The sequence below is a fragment of the Amia ocellicauda genome, chromosome 12 (assembly GCF_036373705.1).
Source record: "Amia ocellicauda isolate fAmiCal2 chromosome 12, fAmiCal2.hap1, whole genome shotgun sequence".
NCBI lineage: Eukaryota > Metazoa > Chordata > Actinopteri > Amiiformes > Amiidae > Amia > Amia ocellicauda.
In genome coordinates this window covers 20,585,239-20,602,012 of record NC_089861.1, presented here as the reverse complement: position 1 = coordinate 20,602,012, position 16,774 = coordinate 20,585,239, and the positions used below count along the sequence as shown (strand labels likewise).

The window sequence follows — 16,774 nt, the reverse complement described above, 5'->3', positions numbered from 1 at the left end:
TCTGTGGGATGTGCTGGACAAAAAAGTCCGATCCATGGAGGCCCCACCTCGCAACTTACAGGACTTAAAGGATCTGCTGCTAACGTCTTGGTGCCAGATACCACAGCACACCTTCAGAGGTCTAGTGGAGTCCATGCCTCTACAGGTCAGGGCTGTTTTAATGGCAAAAGGGGGATCTACACAATATTAGGCAGATGGTCATAATGTTATGGCTGATCGGTGTATATTCTTATATATAGCTAAATGCTACTATAATAGCACTCCTTTAGACTCTAGAGGGCAGCAGGTGATACTGTGGGTTTGTTGCAAATGATAAATATTTTAATATATAGCTAAAGACAAGATTGTTGCAATAGGTACCTAATTATTTTAGTACAGTTTCATAATACCCAAAAATGGATTACTCTTTTTTTTAATGCTTTGTTATAGCTGAGAACAGCCAAAATAGTAACACGATGTTTGTGTTATTCTGGGAACACTTTTTGGGTTGAAGGGCAAAAATGACTAAGTATTCATTTTCTTTTTTAAGTATATAAAAGTTGTATGTGACGACTATGCATGAGAACATGGTGTAATTGCTACCACAAGAGTGAAAAGTTATTCCTATGAAGTTATTTAAGGCCTTTTTAATTATTTTTTCAATTTGATTATGTTAAACGTCTTGACAGCTTTATTTATTTTTTTAAGTAATTATTTTTCTTTTTTCTCTATTGTTGCCTGCTGCTCTCCATGTGGTTTTCATATTTGAACAAGAACTTTGTATCTATCTTTTTATTCTGTGACTGATAAGGACCAAGTGAGTGGAGTTTGGTTTTATTTTTGGTTTTGGATTTTTCCTTTTTTTTATTTGACTGTTTTGTTTAAAAAAAAGAACATAAAAACGTGCAGTGTTTTGCTTTGAAGAAAACTTTAATATACAGAGATTACAGTATTTTGTTTTTACATTGTACCCTATCTTTCAGGGATCCACATGTTCATTGTGTTTTACATTAATTTCTAATATCAACAATCAGATTTAGTTTATAAGGGCACACATATAATAAGTATAATAAGTTGTAACAAAGCTTCATGGCAATTGTTTCTGTAACTGAAAACCTACAACACTCTTACCTGTACTAGTGTTAATGCACTGGTATTGCTTTTATTTTTTTGGCATGGTATTTTAATGTTAAATGTTTGTATTTCTTTTGCTTGTATGATTACTGTTTTATTACTGTATTATATAAATCTTATTTTGTTGAGTTAACGTATTGTCTTATGAATGAACACACACACTGAAAAAATATTCAAAACAAAATCAGTTGTTAGTTCAATTTTATTTGCAGCTATGTAGTTGTGCAGGTGAATATAATATTAGTAATGTAAAATACATCTTACCATTCATCATGTCAAACTTTAACATAGTAACATAAAATCACAGATATTCTCATAGCATTACATTAACCTTGTGATGTTCCAACTGTCACAACATTATGTATGCCAGTAACTTACTTATATTTGAAAAAGCTACACTTGGTTATAGATCACTATTTACAGACATTTTCTTAATTGGAATTCCTTCATTAATCATTAAATCTTCAATTTTTTATATTTTTTTATTTTGGTAAACTGGTTATTCAGTTTACCATCAGCATTGTCATATTCTTCCCTGGAATTTGAAGCAGACCGCAATTTTCAGGTTTAACTGCAATGCCAAAATAACCATTCAGGATGTATACATCGGGTTAAATCGGCTACATGTCTCCTCCTGCATTTGAATCGTCAATGTGTTCATAACGTGTATTAACTGACAGCTTTCAAAGATTCTTGGAGTTTTGGGGATTAACCTGAAAATATTCAGGGTGTAGAAATTGGGTTAAATCATGTAAAACCCGTAAAACCACTAATTATATCCTGTTGTATCAACTGATTACTAAGGAATGCACATCTTCTATAACTTTTATTTAAACACCAATTTCATTACCATTGACAATTTATGGAAGTTTGTAGGCTGACAGCTTCTTGGTGGCCAGTTCATTCACCATTTCAATAAACCCTGGTGTTTATGGACATTAATACTGACTTTGCTGCATTTTTAACATCATTGGTCACCTGACCATACCTATCTTTTTCACAGCCCAGAATTAATATTTTGAAACCACAAATTGTGATATATTCCAAATCCAAACAATTTACAAGAAATTTAACTATTGTCCCTAAGCTTGTGCAATTGTAATTAATTGTTCATAGTATATAATGTGCATATTATTTCCATTAAATGCCTATAGCAAATTGAAGCTGACCCAAACACACAAATTAATATTTTGTGATGTGGCTGGGAACCCTTGTCCATTGCGACTCTTAAGCCAGCAGTGCTTGAGATGAACCTCCCTCCATTTCTGTCTCCGCTGTTCTGTCTGGTACTGGCTCTTCCTGAACCTCCTCACTCTGAATCTCATCATACCCACTACCCCTCCTCCACTTCCTCCTTATCATGTGTGCAATCAAGCCAACTACCAGAGCTACCGCCAGGGTGACCCCCAGGGCCACACCAAACTTTGCACCACCTGACATGGCCCCATGAGAAGAAGCCTCAAAGACCTCTGCCATCTTCTGCAACTCCTCTGGTTTGGCAATCTTCCACATCTTGGTTTTGCTATCCTTGATCCAGGACATTTCCCCCTCAGTCATCACCGCAACTGTGTTAGTGGCACTGAGACTGATAAGTGGTGAACGAGTGAAGGGGGGTAGACGGATGGGCAGGAGCTCCCCACCAGTGAAAATCCCTGATCGCACACAATAAAGCATTTGACACCCATCACTGACCCCTGCTAAGTGCTGACTGAATCCAGATGGGCATTTTGAGAGCCCTCCCGCCAGAGGATTGCCTGACTCACAGCTGAATAACCCTCCAAAAGGTACTGAGAAGCGGGTACCCATTTCATAGTCATCACTGAGGCAGATCTTCAGTCCATCACCCAGTAGAGAGAGAGCAATGTAGGCTGGGGGACAGCCCTTTGATTTTGTGAGTGGGTTCTGCAAGGAGGGTCCATAAAGCCCTCCAAAAAGATACCCTGAGAATTCTGGGGCTGTCCCATTGGTGGTACACAAATAGGCATCAATCTTCACCCTGCGCACATGGTACGCATCCCCACAGACTTTTTTGCAACAGGAGAAGAACAGCCAGCAGCTGTGGCACTCTACATGGCACTCTAACTGGCTATACCCTTCCTCCTTCACTTCTGAACGTAGGTGGGTTGCCTGATAGGGCTTTTGGCATGAGAAGGAGCCTGTCTGTGGGTTCTTTTGGGCCAGCGCCTGGCAGAGGATCCGAGCGTCTTGGCTGAGCTCAGTACACTGCTGGTAAACACCTCCAAAACTAAGATTAGTGACTGGGCCATCACAAGAAGCATCATCTACATTGGCCTGGAAGTTGAAGTTCTTGGAGTCAGGTTTAACGCAGCCTGGATGGGTGTTGATCATGTAGTAGCGTTCAATAGCTTGACTGACACATTTTGACAGCTTCTCAACTGCAGGCTCTGGCAAATCTGGGAGGGTGTCTCGGTTAAGGAAGAAATGCAATGGGAGTCCAGAGCGATCAATAGCCACCAGGTTGTTAGCAGTGTTCTCCTGCCATTTCTGCAAGGTGATTCCAGGGTAGAAAGGCACTCCACCATGGCCCTGGGTCAGAGAATAGGTAGTGTTGCCCTGGTAGCCTTTTGTGAGGGAATCTGTATTTGACTTATTCCAGTCAAACCCAATGTTAACCTTATTGAAGAAGTTGATCCCGGCTGATGCACTGATGGAGGAACGGACCACATTCCCATCAGAAAGGAAGGACGCACGGACATAGTCCTCCTGCACCAGGCTAGCACCAGCGTCCACCGAAGTCAGGACATGAGTGCCATACTCCAGTACCAGTGTCTCAGAGAGGAAGGCGGCTTGGTGTGTCTGATTGTTCTCCAGGGCACTCGCAATTTCCCCCACTCGCATTTCGAACCGTGGGTCAAAAGAGAAGCCTGGTATTGTTTTGACACTGTAGATTAGGTTGCGCACCTGGCAATGAGAAAAAGAATGAGAGGAGAAGACAGAGGTGAGGACAGAGAGATTGCTGGAAAATGAGAGTAGAGGGAAGTGTTTTCTGTGGTATTAGATTGTTTTATCTTCTCTTATTTATGCCTTTTTTAAGCTGATCCATTTTGTTCCTCACAGGAAGACAATAATTGTAGTTACCATTACTAAATATTTGCTTAAATTCATTAAATGGTTTTAACATTTAGAAACATAAGCTGTAAATAATAATTGTATTACTTTTTCTTTGTCAGATTATTAACCATTTACTTGTATTCTTATTTATGGAGAGTTGTAGCACCAGAAAACAGATGTCAATGCAGTATTGTATAATAATATGCTATTTCACTATAATTCATGTTTTGGAAAAACAATATTGTTTGTATATTTGCATGTTTTATAGTTTTGTTCAGAATAGAGTAGAGGGCAGAAGTCACACACAGCTATCAGCTTCGAAGAGTATTTTAGTTGTACTGTTTTAGGGGTATTATCTGTAATAAAAATACCTTTTCCAATACATGTATTATTTGTATTACACACAGCCAATGGAGTTCTGGTATATTTCTGGGGTAAACTATTCTACATAGTGGGATACTGACTAACTATCCTGAGATTACAAATGCAAATGCAATGTGCAAAGATATGTTATGTATTTATTTATTTATTTTGTAATCTGAAGACAGTATTCAGTAGTTTTCCATAGGCTGTGCATTATCATGAAAATGTGTGTATCAACTTTCACATCTCTGCATTAGCAGTCTCTTCAGAGAATTCTTAAATTTGCTTAAAATTGCAATAAAAAGCAACATAGTGGCTAAGCCATGTAAGCTACAATCACAATCTCCTCTCAGGTACACATCCTCATAGGCATTTAACCATGTATAAAGGTGTGTGGTTTTCCAAGAGTTGTTGATGCTGGATTTTGATTTGCCTTTTGAAATGTCCACCATCTTGGATTGATGAAAACTATTTAAATAACTTCTGGTACTCTTATGTTTAAGAAGACACCTGCCAAGTTAAATATGTCTAGTGGTTTAGGTTTTGCCTTTTAAGATGGAAAGGTAGAATTCAAAATGGATTTTTGTTTTGTCAATTTTTATCATTTTTTGGTGTAAGAAAAGAAAACAAAAATACTGAAGTTCACATTCAAGCCTTCAAAGTTGATTGTCAAGGTGTTTGAACCAAGTAAAGTAAACCTAAAATGATCTTAACAAATCTGAAGTCAGATTACTGCTTGAGCTTTCCTTGCTTCAAGTTCCTTAAACCAGTGGTTTTCAAACTGGTCCTGGAGTACCCCCTGCCCTGCTGGTTTTTGTTCCAACCAAGGTCTTAATTGCTTAATTGCATCCTTAATATACCATTCAATTAAGCAATTAAGACCTTGGTTGGAACAAAAACCAGCAGGGCAGGGGGAACTCCAGGACTGGTTTGAAAACCACTGCCTTAAACTGATTTCCCTTGATGGTTAATTTAAATAAGCTGGGATTAAATCAAAATTTTGAACCACCCGCTAATAGAAAACTACAAAATTGTAATCAAATAAACAATAAAATAATAAACAAATACATTTTAGTAATTTTACTTTGTTCTACGCATAAATGTAATCATTTTGATACAAAGGTTTGTACTTTGCTACAGTTTACATTGTAATTATAAATACATTTTAAATTATTAGATAATTATCTTTATTCAGTGTTTCCCCAGTATGTTTGTTGGTCCTTGCAATTTGAACGATAATTGAAAATTGTTGTCAATGTGTTGTGTTTTATATATATATAATTTGTTTTGTTTTTTTAAGTTATACATGCAGTTGTACTTACAATATTGATACCTATTATTGGGGTAGACACGTTTATAATGATTTATAGCTATGAGGCAAAAAAGTTTGTGAATCATTGTTCATCTGTTATCCATATATATATAGATATATATAGATAACAGATTAACAATGTGTGTGTGTGTGTGTGTGTTATTTATGTATTTATTCTCTAGCAGTCTCTCACCTGAACTCGGGTAGTGAAGGAGCCCTCCCGCACCTGGTGCGTTTTCATTCGCTCATTTTCGGTGGAGAATTTGCCATTGAGGACGCCGGAAAAAGAGACATCAGTATTGATAGAGCTGGCCACAGAGCTGCGCTGGTCCAGCCAGCTCTCGATTATCTCTGAATTGGTCTCGACATTGCTGACTTTCTGTGGGACCACAAACACCTCGTCGGGGATGAGATAAGCGCCGTCCTCAGTGGTCTGACACAGGGAATAGGTCAGATTCATCACCCGGCCCATGTCGAGGTTGCGGATGTTGTCCCAGCCGCCCCCGGGCAGCACCTCCAGCGCTGGGGTATTCGCCATGGTCTTCTTGCACTCTCGGATTCCGCTGTCGGTTCTCATAGCCAGAGGACGGCAGTTGCACTTTGGTGCCCAGATCAAGAGGGTCATTAATAGTGAGAATGAAACGCAAATCGGCATGATGTCTGGCTACGTTTTCTTTAACAAATAATAATAAAAAGTAGACTGTTTTTCTCTATATATACTTATTTGTCTTTATTTAAATGCAAGAGGTTAAACTTGTACAATTTTCTGTAAATATGAATTGTAGGCTAGTCTATATGTAATATCACTCGTTTATTTAAAGTCCATCAAGTCATGCTATTTTAATGGGAAGCCCCCATAAGCTGTGATCTCGCTAGCTAGCGCACTTTGTTGTGCGTGATTGCTCGTGTGACACTGAAAGAGAAACTTTGAAGAGGATCACTTCCTTTTTTGTAAACGTAATTTGGTGTGTGTGTTTCTGTAGACTAGGAATTTGCCATGTGTGTGCTTCTCTAAATTTTAGTATGTCTATATAACGATATTTGTGTTTCCTACCTGTCCGACTATGATGTACACTTGTTTTTTCTCTACATGCGACGACAATGTGCAATAGCCTAAAAGTATGTTCAGTGGCGTAGGTTTGCTTTCACAACTGGGGGGGACATGTCCACTATGTCTATGGAGCAGGTGTTCTGACAAACTGAGCTACTATTGTCAGAACACCTGGCACACATTACTGGGGGGGACGCGTTTATTCGTTTTCACTATTTCACTATTCGCTATGTGTGTACTGTATCTTTTGTACTTATGTACTGTATCTGTACTTCTGCATTTCAGTGTGTCGGAATGCATTACGTCTGTAAAAGTATAGGGATTATTTAAATAAAAGAGGAACTTTTGTAACCCGTGATGTGAAATCAAGTTATTTGTGTTCGTACTTTAGTGAGTAACCATATTACTTTTGGTTTCGTGTATAAGGTTGAGTACTTCTGGGGGGTTATAATCTATAATACATTATGCCTACATTTCCCCTGTAAGCAGAGAAAGTAAATCCATTTGTGAGTCTACTGGATAATTTACAAAGTTACATATAAAGACTGATGATGAGCTAGACCTGTATTATTGCACTTTGCACTTTGTATTGCTCTATTGACTTTTGTAAGTCGCCCTGGATAAGGGCGTATGCTCATAAATAAATAAATAAATAAATAAATAATAGACCGTGTGACATAATTCTGTGTTCATTTCAAGTATGATTTTGTTAGATCTCTTTACTGTAATACTGTATCTTTCTTTTTAAACCCCCCCCCCAAAAAAAAAAAAATAATAATCGTCATCTTCCTTAAATTACATTTTAATTGTTTAATCTAGAAACAAAAATCAATGTATCCCTTTAGTCATAAGCACATATATCACAGGGGTCGGCAACCCCCAGCATGCGTGACAATATATGGCACACAACAATATTTTGCTTGGCATGTCAGCCCTTTTAAAAAAAAGTCTGTGTGTGAGGTCACTTTTTCGAAGATATTTAGTTAAAGGTATTTCATTAAAACATAAAAATGTAGAAACATATTTTAAAAATACTCAAGATTGAAATCATCAGATTAAAAGACAAATCAAAAAATCATATAGTCTGCGGTATTTTAACAAGGAATTTCATAATATAGCCTACCCATCCCCACCCTAAACCAATCATGTTGCAATAAATCCTGCAGTCACACTGTACAAAATCTGTAATTTAACGGTAATTGTCTGGCAGCCGAGCTGCACGGTGAATATTTGTAAAATAACCTGAACTGTAAATTAAATTACGGATTAATTTGTGAAATAAACGGTTATTTTATATTTACAGGTTACAACTGTAAATGTATTGTAAAAATAAATGTTGTGATTCTATTGCAAAATGTAGTAAAATTAGTTTTACATAATTATTCTGTCAATAATCAAGACAAATCTGTAAAATAAATGTTTTTACATTTCATTTTACTTCAATCTTGTTTAATAAATAGGTTACACACTTTAAAGTTGCAGTTTAATACTGTGTAATGATGGTTTATACATGTTATAATTTATGTTAAGTTTGGTCATTTTACTATGGAATACATGAATTTGCAGGTTATGGTGTCTACAATTTGTAAAAGCTCAAATCTGTGTTTAATTAATTCATTTACACTAAGCGGTAAACAGGGAACAAATACATGAACAAGTGTCCCTCCAACTTTCAGAATTTTATTACAACTTTTCAATGTTGAATTTACTGAACAAAAGGAGAATATACATATTTATTAGGCAAGATAGGTTACTCTTAAATGTAATCTAAATAGAGTAAACAAAATACAAGTCTCCTGCTTAAGAGACATTTATAGGTTTGGATCTGATCAATTCCAGGTTTACATTTCATTTTCTTTGAACTTATTTGCTGGGATATAGTAATTACAGTAAGTACATGAATTACATGTAATTACATGAAATTAATTTAGGTAAAAGGTGCACCACCATCTAGCACTACACTCTATCCCCACTAGATCTCACCATCACCCTTCCTTATCAATCACTTCTCCCAGCAGTGTTGCCAGGGTCGCGGTTTTCCCCCACAATTGGGCTATTTTGAAAATGCAATCGCGGGAAAAATTACAAAGCCGCGGGTTGCGTTTTTTGGGCTACTTTCATGTGCCACGTATTAAATGAGCATTAGGTGAGTTACGCCCATATCTGCGAAAGGCAGCGGTACAGTGGTAGCAGTCAGTGACAGTGTGAAGTGCTGGTTGGTCTGCGGATGAACAGTCGAGCAGCATTATAAAATGGCAAGTAAATGGGGCAAGTACGGAAAGAAATGGGAGACAGAAAAAGGATTAATGGCTTCAATGGATTCAAAGTGTTCCAAATGATGATAAAAAAGCGTTCTGCAAATATTGCAATGGTGAAATCAGAGCTCACCACAGTGATCTGTTAGCTCATGCTACAACCGAAAAGCATTTTAAAAAAAATCAGCTCTTTTCTCAAATGCCAGAACTTTATTTGACACAGGCAGTTCCTTTCTAAGAACTCATGTTGCTTGCCAATCAAGCACCTTAAATGTTGATCATTTAGGAAGCGTTGTGGAAGACATTTCCAAGAAAGGTATCAGTTTACACAGAACAAAATGCACAGCTCTAATTAATTCAGTGATAGGACCAGTAGTGCATGAAGACCATCTGGAGGATATAGGAAGTGGACCATACTCTCTTATTGTTGATGAGAGCACTGATGTCACGACCAGAAAACAACTATGCATAGTTATCAGATATTACAGCAAGAAACTCTCAGAAATCATTAGCACCTTTGCAGGAGTGATACATATAGTAGCTGGTGATTCACTGACCATAGCAAATGCTTTGTTTCTGGACGACAATAAAAATGTCCATACTGAATGGCTTCGTCCTTGCAACGGATGGCTGTAACACAATGTGTGGGCAACATAACTCAGTGCTACAGAAATTCCGTGACCGCAATCCTCATATTGTCTACATAAAGTGTGTGCGCCATTCTCTTCAGCTCTGTGCATCAAAAGCTGACAGTGTTCTGCCCAGAAATGTAAAGTACATGGTTTCCCAGACCTACAGCTGGTTTTCAAATGCCACCCAGTGCCTCCAAAAATATTCTGAACTGTACAAAACCATAAATGTAGGTGAAAGCCCTCTGAAGATTCTGCAGCTGTCAGACACTAGGTGGCTCTCTATTAGTGAGTGTGTCAACCGTATTCTTTCACAGTATGAGGAGCTTAAGTTGTATTTCCAGTTGACAAAAGATAGTGAGAGGAGCTATGCTGTGGAATTGCTGTACCAAATGTACAGCGACAATATTAACTCGATCTACCTGAAATTACTCCAACCAATTGTGTCAGAGTTAAACAGACTTACTAAAATCTTTCAACTTGACAAACCCAATCCTGCAAAACTTGTAACATTTTACCAGTACTTGAGCGTATAGGATTGCCAAAGACATTCCAGAGCTGGCAGGACATCATGGAGTTTAACTTTTCTGATGAGAGTCTTTTGCCCCTTGAAGCTGTAGACTTTGGGGTACAGTCTCGTCTTGCCTTGCATGAATCAAAGGGAATAAGTGACCATGCTGAACAGGACATGAAACGCAGGTGCAGGGACTACATGCTGGAGTTATCTAAGGAGATTAGGAAGAGACTTCCAGATAACATCAAACAATTAGAGGCTCTCAAATTCCTGTCACTGAAACATGTTCTGTCCTCAAGTAAGCCAAGGCTTGATGATCTTCCTTTTTTCCACCTATTCAAGGGAGATGTAGGAAAAGCAGAGCAACAGTTGAGAGTAATTCACACTCTAGAATGGACCAATACAGAAGACAACAAAACAGAGGACTTCTGGGTAGAAGTTGCTGCATACACAGATACTGCAGATGATAAAAACTTTGAAGATCTTGGAAATTTTGCATTGTGTCTTCTTGCTTTACCATTCAGCAATGCAGCAGTTGAAGTTCATTTTCCCAAATGTCACTGATAAAGAACAAGCTACGAAACAGGCTAGAGCAGAAGTTTTTGCTAAATATAATGAGGATCCGAGCTTACATGCAGAGAAGAAAAATCTGCTGCCATGAATTCAAACCATCACCACGGATGCTTTCTCTTTACTGCTGAAATCTATTCAGCACCACCTGAGGAGGAGGGGGAAAAGAACACACATTTCTAAAAGACTACAGCCCTAAGATTGTAGATAGTTCTGTTCAAAGGTGTAATTGAAAGCAGGCAGTACAGTTAGGCCTCATAAAATGTAACAAGAAAATGTTCTGAAGAGTTCTGAAAAAAGAGAAGACATAAAAGAACAAAACAAAGGACAAGTGTTCAAGTTCACCCAGTAAGCATATTTTTAATAACCTTGGTAATAGCTAGTTTTTGTTATTGAGTTTGCTAGTGTAGGTTAATTTCATATTGACACTTGTGTTTTGACAGAACAACAGCAAGTATGGAGAGGAGAGGATAAAATAGAAGAGAAGAGAAGAGAAAAAAATAAGTACAAGTCACATATGCTGTAGCATTTGTAATGGTCTTGAACAGGATTAGAAAATATTAAAGAGAACATGTTCTTTTTTTTCCTTTATTGTATAAGGGTTGTTTAAACAAACAATGTGATACAAGAATTAAAGAAAGGTAAGAGAATAGTCTGGCTTAGATAAATCTAAATTTATGGATGGCTATGTCAGCTGAACACATGATATTCATATTTATCAGATTTTAAAATAATGTATCATGCAAAGTGCTTCAAATATTGTAAAATCAAATCAGATTGATTTTCTGAAACATATATAGACAAATTGGACAAACTGAACAATTATCAAATTATTACATTTAATTAGGGCCTACTACATTTTAGCCTAGCTGAAACCATCCAAAAAGGATTTAAAACAATAAATAAATCAAAAGCAATGGTAAACATTTATTGTAAGGCTTTTTGTGGGAATCCAGCAGTTGTCTGATTGGACGGAAAAAAATTGGGCTACTTTTCATTCCTTTTGGGTGGGTTTTGAGTTGTCATTGGACTGGACATTTTTCTTGGACCTGGCAACCCTGTCTCCCAGCTCGCTTCAGTCAACATTCTTGAACACCATGTGCACTTGTTCTAATCACCAGGGGCGTTGCTAGACATAAAACTCTACTGGGGCACAGGCCCCCCATTACTCATATCGCTTTTTTTTTGTTTTTTTAATGTGAAAGCCTGCTGCGTGCAAGAATTGTGCAACAAAATGCACTATACAAACTTCCCTTGCTTAACCCACTATTCCTACACTGCAACAAGTACTGGGAAAGGTAAACATGTAGCAATATTAATCTTTATGAAAATATTTAAGTTTCTCAACATGTTTTACGGCATAAAAGGCATACACTGTATATGCAAATAACAAAACCTACTTCAAATCTGACTTGTGTGCCGACACTGGCCTCTGTGTGCTGCAGTGGCTATTATAGCAGCACACAGGCACGCACGCATCAGTTTGTGTTTTTGGTTAAACGGCATTGCTTTTACAAGAATTGATTGGGTTACTGCGTTGCATTTAGATCCATTTCTTTTTTCAGGGATTATCAATCTAAATGAATGCACTGACAAATTAAGTAAATTGTCCAACTTGAGATTTGACTGGGGCACAGCAGATTTATACTGGGGCACGTGCCCCATTAAAAGGGGTCTAGCAACGCCCATGCTAGTCACCCTCTGCTCCCATTCGTCCTGCACCCCCAAACTTGGTTCCTTACTTCCCTCTGTTCCACATATAAACCCCTCACTCACACTCAGTTTTCGCGAAGTTTTGTCAGTGTTTACTATATCTCTGAGCAGTCTCACTGTGCCTTGTTTTAGCCTTGTATCCTTGACCTCCTGATTGACCTCCCGACCACTGACTTTGGACTTTCCTTAATTCTGTTTGCCTGATTGCCCGACCCTTGCCAGTGACCACGACAATGTCTTTGCCTTGCCCTCGTTTGCCCTGTTCTGCTGGTATAGGGCCCACGCCTGTCTGACCACCTCTACCACGCACCACAACTGGGTTCCCCTGTTCCCGTGCCCCACGGTACGTTACAGTGTGGTTCAGAAGATGCAAGAGGAATTATATTATTAATTGGATTTCTAACACCACTTCATCAGTTTAGCATTTTTATTTTACCTTAACATCATCTTCTAGTTTGTGAATGTACAGTCAGTCATAGTCGAGATTAAGCTCTGAACAGAAAAAATGATATTACTTCCTAAGCAGACATTGAAAGGTGAGAACTAGATGGAGGAGGAAGTAGAATAGTAATCAATTTTTGTTGTACATTTATAACTCCCCATATCTGCATAGAACACAATTCCAAATTCCCTGATTGGCGCACACTCTTAGGCATGTTTTATACATTTCCAGATTTGTATTTAGAGAACATTAAACTTGAATTCAAACTGAGTCATTATAAAATATATATATATATATATATATATATATATATATATATATATATATATATATAATAAAACACCCCTTGTCTTTTTCCCGGTGGAAGACACTTTATAACTGTCAAATCTTTGTGCTGAACTTGATTGACATGTTTACTGACAATCTGTATCAAGAGAAAGAAAAATGAAACAGGCTTTTATTTACATTAAAAAAGTATATTATATATATATATACACATACACACACACACACACACACACACACACACATACACACACACAGCCCGTCTCTTGGTATCTCCTCCATGCTCTTGAGACTGTACTGGGAGACACAGCAAACCTTCTTGCAATGGTACGTATGGATGTGCCATCCTGAAGGAGCTGGACTACCTGTGCAACGTGAATGGGCTGCAGGTACCGCCTCATGCTACCAGTAGTGACAAGGACACTAGCAAAATGCAAAACTAGAGAAGAATCAGTCAGGAATGATAAGGAGAGAGCAATTATCTGTGGCCACCACCTGCAACACCATTCCCTTTTTGGGGGTTGTCTTGCTGTTGCCTCTCCAGTGCACCTGCTGTGACTTTATTTGCACCAAAACAGGTGACATTGATTCACAATCGCTTAGGCTTCCTAACTGGACAGATTGATATCCCTGAAGTTTAATTTACTTGGTGTTATACTGTGACTATTACGTGTTCCCTTAATTTTTTGAGCAGTGTATATATTCACTATGTATATCATTTCACACATGCTTAAAATGCTCTTAGAAGTATCAACTGAGGGTAGTTTAACATTCAAATACAAAATGAAAATTACCATTGTATTAGACTTATTACTGGTGTCACAAATGTTTGAGAAGTTTTAAAAGCTACAGTATAAGCAATTTAAAGCTTAAACAAGGTACATATTCATTTGTTATAATGTACCTTTGAAGGAATTAAAGTGTTGCTCCCAACTCTGATGGATAATGAATGTTCAAGCAGTAATAGGATGCAAACATAAGCAAAGCTTCCACAAAATTGGTTAGTTCTGTAACAACAACTTTATCAATGCTCATCAAGAAGCGGGATGCCATCAGAAGGGAATCTCCTGCAGCAGGAAAATGTATGAACTTGTTAAATTGACTTCACTGTCTTCAGAATGAAAATAAACATTATCAAACATAAATAAAATCACTCAAACCCACTACAGTTAATCATACAATTGACGGAACTTGGAGCTTCTACATTTTCATACAAAATCATTCCTTAGCAGTTTACTTAATTAATGCTCCAGGTAATTCTAGCAAGAATTGTGTACAAAACATTTACAGAATCTGGAAACAATTTTTGGACTCAAAGTTATTTAGTAGGTGAGAAGAAACAAAATAAAAACACTCAAAACTGCTCATGAATCCTATACAACTATTTAAAATGTCATTTGGATGTCAGACTGTTCACAAAGCATTTATCTTCAGTAAATTTTCTGGTGATGCTAATTCAATTCTGGTTATACTACTGACATTTATTCCTCATTCAAGAGTAAAACTTATTCAGCATATGTTGAACAAAACTTATACCACAGAAAATAATGCAGGAAGATCAGATGTTGGCAATTGGCAAGTGTCATTCACCAGGACAAACATGTACTTGTCATCTTTACCAAAGTACGCAAGCAGCACCAAAACCAGCCCTGGCATCTTTGGTAATTTAGACTGTGGAGCAGAGAAACAACATGAGAGGTGCAGGGTGAAAGGGAGCAGGGGGTGATCACAGAAGTGCACAAGGGTTCCAGGAATGTTAATTGAATGATTGAAGGAAGCTGTGAGAAGTGACTGATAAGGAAGGGTGATGGCAACATCTAGTGGGGGAAAGTGGAAGTGCTAGATGGTAGCTGTGACAGTAGGCAAGAATTCTGTGTAATTTGTCTCAAAAAAATGTCCCTTCTAATTGTACACCTGTAAGAACCCCGAAGTGTGCTTGTAATTCTGGCATTTCAAACAGAAATGGCCACTCCCTCCTTATTTTTTCAGTTTCCATACCTCGGATGATGTCTTTTCTCTGAGTGTAGTACGTTGCGATCATTTTTGTGGAGATGACCTGTGCATCACAGTTTCTTTCTTGGAATATGGTTTTCATTTCTTCTTGTTGCCATTTTTGACTTGCAAATGTCTCTGTTATTGGCAGGTGCTCGGGATCCCAGTTTATGCAACCGTAAGTGTCTTGAGACGAAATATATATATATATATATATATATATATATATATATATATATATATAATTGTTTAACACATGCTATTTCGGTAGAGGCATTAAATATATGGCGATAAAATATTGATCATTTTGTTTGTACTTTTATAGGGCAATTTGTTTGGAGGGACGTTTTACTGGATTCACAGTCCAAAGGCGTAGCTCTGCTGCTGCGCGCAGATGTTGCAATGGAACGTCCTATTAGTCTTCGTCTCTTGTGCTTCTATATTCTTTGCTTGAACATCCAGGACATTTCGTCATCCAGGCTTGTTAGTATCGCGAGATTTTAGAAAGTCTTTTTTATTTAAAATGAACAATTCGGGTACAGTTCATTTTCAAAATTAATTAATCAATATGACCTTTAATTTTTTTTAATATATATATAATTTATGTTTTTGACAATAACAGAGTGGTGCCCCTTTTGTCCTCAGAGCTCCCACGGCCCCATCCCGCCAATGCCGTACAACTACCCAAACTCCCCGATATACAGTCAATCAGCATTCACTGACCCTGCCCCCCAAGTGTGTTAGTGACTGAAATGGGGGAAGATTTGGGGATTTGAGTGGAATGAAAAATTGATATAAACTTGGCCCTCAAATTCAGTTTGAAATGTGCAACTTTTGTGCTCTACAACAAATTGATTTTTCAGTAATTTACTTTTTTTTTTAAATAACCATTACATACATTAACATTACAGTTTGTGTAGTAATAAATACAGCTTCTGTGGACTTATTAAAGTCATTTTCTGTAATTTAACATAATTTATCATTTTGTAAGCAAATTACATACCTAAATGTGTTTCACTGTATATTTACATAAAATTAATAGCACATTTTATAGAGTCATTTGCAGTAACACTGAAAGGTTTTTCATGTACTTGAATGGCAAAATGAATGTACAAATGAAGGTTAAAACCACCTAAATATATGGCAGTTTTTAACAGTGCATGGTTACGACCTGGAAAAGGAAAGTAGGAAAAAAATCTTATTTGGAAAATCTTATGAAACCCTGGGGGTTCAGGTGTGCACCACTCTTCTCGTTAATGGAACTTAAGAAAATAATTTAAATGTTAGAAAGTCTCAGCCAGCGTGGAGAGAAATATATGGATTTGTGCAAAAGAAAGAACATTTTCTTTGCAGATCTAAAATTGCAATCTTACTAACACTCCCAAATACAGGCAAACTGCATTTCTCATTAGTTCTAAGACAAGATAACTTGCTACATGCCTACATTCGTGCACTAGCAGACA

At 37.4% G+C, this 16,774-nt stretch overlaps 1 protein-coding gene across 1 annotated transcript; it reads right to left on the bottom strand.

The window, feature by feature from the left end:
• Positions 1–1,297: 1,297 nt before the first annotated feature.
• Positions 1,298–6,810, bottom strand: LOC136764529 (macrophage-expressed gene 1 protein). Its single transcript, XM_066718680.1, has 2 exons — positions 6,054–6,810; positions 1,298–4,035 (listed from the first exon to the last, which is right to left on the bottom strand). The coding sequence occupies exons 1-2, from the start codon at positions 6,513–6,515 to the stop codon at positions 2,341–2,343; spliced, it is 2,157 nt and encodes a 718-aa protein (XP_066574777.1). The 5' UTR covers positions 6,516–6,810; the 3' UTR covers positions 1,298–2,340.
• Positions 6,811–16,774: the final 9,964 nt, after the last annotated feature.

What these genes read in the sequence shown, in the direction of transcription:
- LOC136764529 (XM_066718680.1), bottom strand. Translation starts at nt 6,515, where the DNA reads ATGCCGATTTGCGTTTCATTCTCACTATTAATGACCCTCTTGATCTGG. An exon ending in CCTTCACTACCCGAGTTCAG is followed by an intron (nt 4,036 to 6,053) that starts GTGAGAGACTGC and finishes TCTCATTGCCAG; the next exon opens with GTGCGCAACCTAATCTACAG.